The 5,934-nt window shown below is 32.3% G+C and overlaps 1 protein-coding gene across 1 annotated transcript; it reads right to left on the minus strand.

Moving 5' to 3' along the window:
- Nucleotides 1-491: 491 nt before the first annotated feature.
- On the minus strand, nucleotides 492-3,411 carry LOC112786645 (polygalacturonase QRT3). Its single transcript, XM_025830012.3, has 3 exons — nucleotides 3,046-3,411; nucleotides 2,620-2,853; nucleotides 492-1,792 (listed from the first exon to the last, which is right to left on the minus strand). Exons 1-3 carry the CDS (start codon nucleotides 3,289-3,291, stop codon nucleotides 770-772), a joined length of 1,503 nt encoding a protein of 500 aa, XP_025685797.1. The 5' UTR covers nucleotides 3,292-3,411; the 3' UTR covers nucleotides 492-769.
- Nucleotides 3,412-5,934: the final 2,523 nt, after the last annotated feature.

Here is a 5,934-nt window from a genome sequence, read left to right on the forward strand (position 1 = left end):
GTATGTTTTTTTTTTTGGAATTAGGATTAAGAGGAGTATAAATGGAGCGGATTTTTTTAATGAGCTTTGCGTCCAGTCCAATAGAAGTTGGTAGGAGTTAGTTGGATCCCTGATGGTTACCTAATGGGATTATATAATTTGATAAATATTTGATGCCCGATTTGGTTAATGTTTCAGTTAAAATATATTTGTATGGTCATTGGTCACCAAGAATAATTCCTATAGCTTCTAGAAGAGTTTCACATGGGAAGGGAAAGTTTCTCGTGAGCAGAAGACTTAACAAGGAGAGAAAAAGAAGCCCAAAAGATGTACACCATTATGCAAACCAAGTCCCATTTTTTGACCCAAGCTGATGACAATTACATGCTATTCAATATTTCTTCACCACTTACAATAATTTAGTAATAATCTAAAATCCCTATACCTGAAAAAATGTCTATACGTAAACTCTTTTTTTTGTATGTTGATGCATGAATTCGATCCTGCTCTCTAAATTGAAAAAGATAAAACTCTTAATTATTCTTATATCAATATAACAAAATTCGCATATGTTACCAATCTAATTAATTGTGACTGATATTTTACATTTTTACTATCATTGTAAAAAAAATTACAGTATTTTCTAACACAACACCTAAAGATTAATCCGTCCTGAATTTAAGCTCTATTTAAGAGTTTGCGGCTAATGAGTTCCTGCATATAAGACTGGATTCAATCCACGATATTTGCTCAAACGGAAGTGAAGTGACCACTCGTACAGCTGAATTGTTCAAGTTGCAACACCTTGATCCACCGTGACAAAAACACTACCAGATACAACCTCACTTGTTTCAATCACAACACAATTCTCAGACACATTCCTTAGAGCATGATTCGGGAACGTGTTCCCCGTGGCACTTAACGAGTACTGAACATGATTAATTCGGTTGCGAAAAAGAAGAACATCGTTAAAATCAGCTTTCCATAATGTTCCATTCCCATGCACAGAAATCTTCGCAGCCGTCGCCTTCAAATTCATACCATCAACAATATTTCCATCAACTAAAACCTGTTCGATTTTATCGAAACGACAATTCGATTCGTCCAGCTTCACGATTTCTACTCCGCTATTCGATCCGGAGAACATGTTATCAACAATTGTAACACCATTGGCAACGCCTTTGATAGATTTCAACACAACATTTGCATCTCCAAGGAAGAAGCTACTAGAAATGAGAATTTGGACAGGGTCTTCAGCAACAATGTTAGTGTAATCCATGTAAGAATTCACAATCCTAGTTTGTGTTAAACTCGGTAGCTTCAAATAAATCCCGGTGCCGCCGAAACCCGCCGCCTTATTGTAACAATGCACGCCGGAAAAAGTGTTGGCTTGACCGGTTACCATTATTCCAATCTCGGCAGAGAAAATTACCACGTCCGTGACGGCATTGTCGTTCCCATGAAGGCTTATTCCGGTGCCGGAGAAATGGCGTTCGTCTTTGTCGCCACCGGCGGTGACGTGCTGGCCAAGGAATGAGTTTGTTATGTAGGTTTCGTGGCCGCCTTGGACTAAAATTCCGGTGGTTGTGAAATGTGTTATGTAACAATTTTCTATGTTGATTCTGAGTGAGTTAATTACGGAAATGCCCCCTCCTCTAAAGTTTGAGTCCAACAAGAGGTTCTTGAATGTTATGAACTCATAGTTGTAGGATGGTGAAGTTGAACTTTTCTTGGTTTCACTTGAAGTTGACAGATCTATGAGGTGTCCGTTATTTGGAAAAGTGTTTGAGGCTCTTATGGTTCCTCCATGTATCTGTTTCCAACACAAGAGTTAACATCAAAGTTATTCATTGAAGAGAAAAGGACAAATAGGTCCTGACCTTTTGTCCCGCTGACATTTTTGTCCCTAACTATTGAAAAATAGTTTTAAGTCCTTGACCTTCACAAAACTTGGACGGATCAGTCCCTCCGTCCAAATACTTCCGTCAGGGACTGATCCATTCAAATGCCTCCGTCAAGGACTGATCCGTCCAAGTTTTGTAAAAGTCAATAACTTAAAAATATCTTTTAATAGTCAGGGACGAAAATGTTCGTGGAACAAAAGGTCAGGACAATTGTCCTTTTCTCTTCATTGAATTTCAGCTCTTTTTGTGACCTAATTATAATGACTTACAAAGGAGGGGAAAATACAAATAATTTTCCCTTGATTTTCGTAAAATTAGGGTGGCATGTTCTTTGAGAGTATTTTCTTGAAATTTTTGTCCATTAAATGTATCACATGTTGGTTTAATTCATAATAAATTATTTTCTTTGAGTGAGTTCATGAGTTTGATTTACTTCCAACCGTAAATTTAAAATGTAAATATCTTAAAATTTTTCCTTTGTCTTAGCTCTTTGTTAGACCAACTGTTTCACCATTAGGATTAAAAAAAGAGTAAACTATTGGTTCGTCTAAACTCTAAAGTGGTGCCACGTGTCAAAAAAATAGGTTCTATTTCGTGGAAGGAAGATATTTTTCATGCCGTTGATCAATGGACTATAAATTCAATTGAAGTAGTTGTGTTTTCTATTCAAAGAAAAGAAAATGTTGCATCTTGTTGAATGAATGAATGAATGAAGAAATTAAAACATTAAGCATACCATAAGGTTTCCAACCCCCACTGGCATCTTCAATGGTTTGCTAATAATGTAATTTCCACCCTGAAGATCAATCTGGGCACCACCAAGGTCTTTTATGCCCTTCATCAAGGACCATTGACTTGGAACTTTCGTTGCATCTCCAATGGCTTCAAGAATAGCTTCAGTACTGTCCGAATTTCCTGTTGGATCAGCACCATATGATGTCACAAGGTACACATGTGGTTTCTTCTGATCCTACACTAACACCAAATTAAACCATCAAATAATATTTAGATACTACTAAATGTGACACTAACTTTCCTTAAACATAATAAATTAATGAGAGAGTAGTGTAATTTGTCATAAAGTAACTTAAGGCTTTAAATGGCTTACATTGTGGCAGAGAAATTGAAGAGATTTAAAGTGTTATGATTAATTGTGACTTACTTGTAATGGAAGAGGAGAAGGAGAAGGTGAGAAGGAAGATGGTGGTGAAGCAATTGAGTCATGGCTAATAAGAGAGGCCTTAAATAATGCCTTCATTCTAACCATAGCTTCATGATGATTGCCATGAGAAATAATATTGGTCCTTCTTCTTGGAATATACAAGTTCTCACCATAAGAAGTATGATGAGTTAGAAAGAAACAAGACAAATTCAGAAGCAAGAACCACATTGGAGCTATTCTTGCCATTTTACCTTTCCCTTTGGTGATAATCTGTTTAAGCAAAAATCAGGTTAGGGAAAAGTAGTTGGGGAAAGGACTCTTTCTTTGTGTGCTGCTATAAATAAGGAAGGAATTGAAGAAACATTTAAGATTTCATAAATATGCAATATTAGGATATATATATCAATATTTTTACTTTTTTTTTTTTGTTTTTTAAGGTATCTTTAATTTTGTAGGCCAAAATCAATTTATTATAGATTTAAGTTTCTTTAAAAGTTTGTTCTTAATCAATAAATTATTAAATGTACAATCTAAATTGGTTTAAATATTTTTAAATTAATACATGAAATTGTAGTCATTAAATCGGCCACCTATAACATACACGTTAAAATATAAAATAAATATTAAAAGTGTGTGAAATAAAATATGTATTTATATAAAAAAAATATACGATCATTATTTTTAGTATATACGTAATATTTTTAAAATGTTTTATATTACTCCTTTTTTATTTTTTGGCTTTTAAGGTATGTTTATCTTATGTTTTAGGTTTTTATGTTTTGTTTTAGAACTTTAAAAAGAGAATAATAAATGTTGTTTTACAAAAGATACTAAAAATAAAATAGAAAAAATATAAATTAAAGAGACTTGGGTGTCTCTCGTGATCTCGTCTTTATTCCTAATATCATTTTAAAATCTAAACGAAATCAAACTTGATATTTTAATTAGTGATTTTTTAAAAAAAATAAATATAAATTCTCTTTGAAACTATAGCGTGTCTCTCTCATATAATTGTTACTTATTTAACACTAAAAACACATTATTTGGACTATGATTTTAGAGATGGTTGAAAATTTCAGTCTTTACCTGTATTTAAATAATGGGGAAAAAAGAGAGTTAGATAAAAGGGAGAAAATAGTTCACCCGACCTAAGAGAAATGTCAGAGGTGAACAACAAATACTTTTTGACATGGTATAGAAGCTTTCTTGTGAAGTGAAAAGGTACTTTAGGCGATGTAGAATTATATCTTGGAATTATAGAGTAAAAGGGGGTCCACAATTAATGTCTTATAGTCTTATACTCAACCAGTTTGGTTGCTTTAATCAAGATGAATTCGGAAACTATTCATTAGATGGAGAGACAGAACTATAGAAGCTAAGGGCCATGATGAAATTATATATATCTTAGAGATGAAGTGAAGATATATATCAAAGTCAAGTGGGGACCTATTAGGATTGCAAACAAGGGGGAAATTCCCATGATGATAAAGGATAATGCTATGTCAAACTTACTTTACCACCTATAAATTAATTTTAGTGTGATTCTTATTTTAATATTTAAATTAAATTCCATTTTTATTATATATCTATAAATATTTTATTTTTAGATATGCAAAATATAATATTTTTAACTAATATTAAAATGTATTTAGTAAATTCATGGCACAAAATGGTAGATGTGGTTGGTAATATTTGGTAACTGTTCCATTCTTTGATGTGGTTTAGCTGTTTGGGTAAGTAGGCCTTGTATAACATGATGATCCTAAACAAGATAACGTGAATATATATATATATATATATATATATATCTTTTAAATATTGTTTATTATTTAATTTTTATAAAAAAAAATAAATAATAAATAATTTTTTTAATTTTTTAAATAATTAGTATGTAAAAATATGTATTTTAAATTAACTAAATAATAATACATTTTTAAAAAAATTGACTAAAGATTGAATTTTAAAAAATAAATAATATTTTAAATATATATTCAAGCCAGCAGATTGCACACCAAATTAAAAGTTTGTCACATATATCATATATGAGATCACCCTCATTAATAATTTTTTATTGAGGTAATGATGGTATAACATTGAGACATTAGTGACAACATTAAGTACACTTATTCTAAACATTCGGGATAAAAATGATTCTTTTGTCTGAATAGTAGTTTTGAAGGTCTTTGTGTCATGGTTGACTTAGAAACTAGAAGTATTCATACATGTTTTGTTGTACAAAATATTTTCGCTTAACCGCGCAATCCACGGAAGCTTGGTCAATATGTGCAAATTACACGAGGCAACTGCAAATTAAACAAGACTACTCCACACTTTGCACTTCACACGATTCTGCTCTAATCTAACTCTTCAATTTCAAAATTGACCTAGCTAGCCAATGTGTGTTAATTCCAGAGGCAGTGATATACAAAACATGAACCATTAATGTTATTATTGCTGAACTAATTAAGGTAAAAGGTTCACGCGGTAGTAATAAGACGTAAGTCTGCGTTATAACTTAATACGATAAATATTGAGTTAAATCTCACAGTAGTCCCTAAATTTACACTCGAGTTTTAAAGTGAACTCTGAAATTAATAATTACTCAAATTCGTCCCTAAAATTGTTTTCTGAGACTCATAGTGGTTCCTAAAATAATTTCTGTCTATCCTTATCATTAGAGAGGAATGAAACGACGTCCATTTTCTTCAAATGCATGATAGCTTCTTTAGACCTCCCCACAATGCAAAAATCATTCATGATGCTGGTGTTTGTGATAACATTGTCTTCTAAACCATTCAACCGCATCCTAATCATCATCTTCATGGCCTCGTCCACATTCTCATCCAAGCAAAGGCCTTCAATCAACGCATTATAAATGAACACATTTGG

This window comes from Arachis hypogaea, chromosome 20 (genome assembly GCF_003086295.3).
Source record: "Arachis hypogaea cultivar Tifrunner chromosome 20, arahy.Tifrunner.gnm2.J5K5, whole genome shotgun sequence".
NCBI classification, from domain to species: Eukaryota; Viridiplantae; Streptophyta; class Magnoliopsida; order Fabales; family Fabaceae; genus Arachis; species Arachis hypogaea.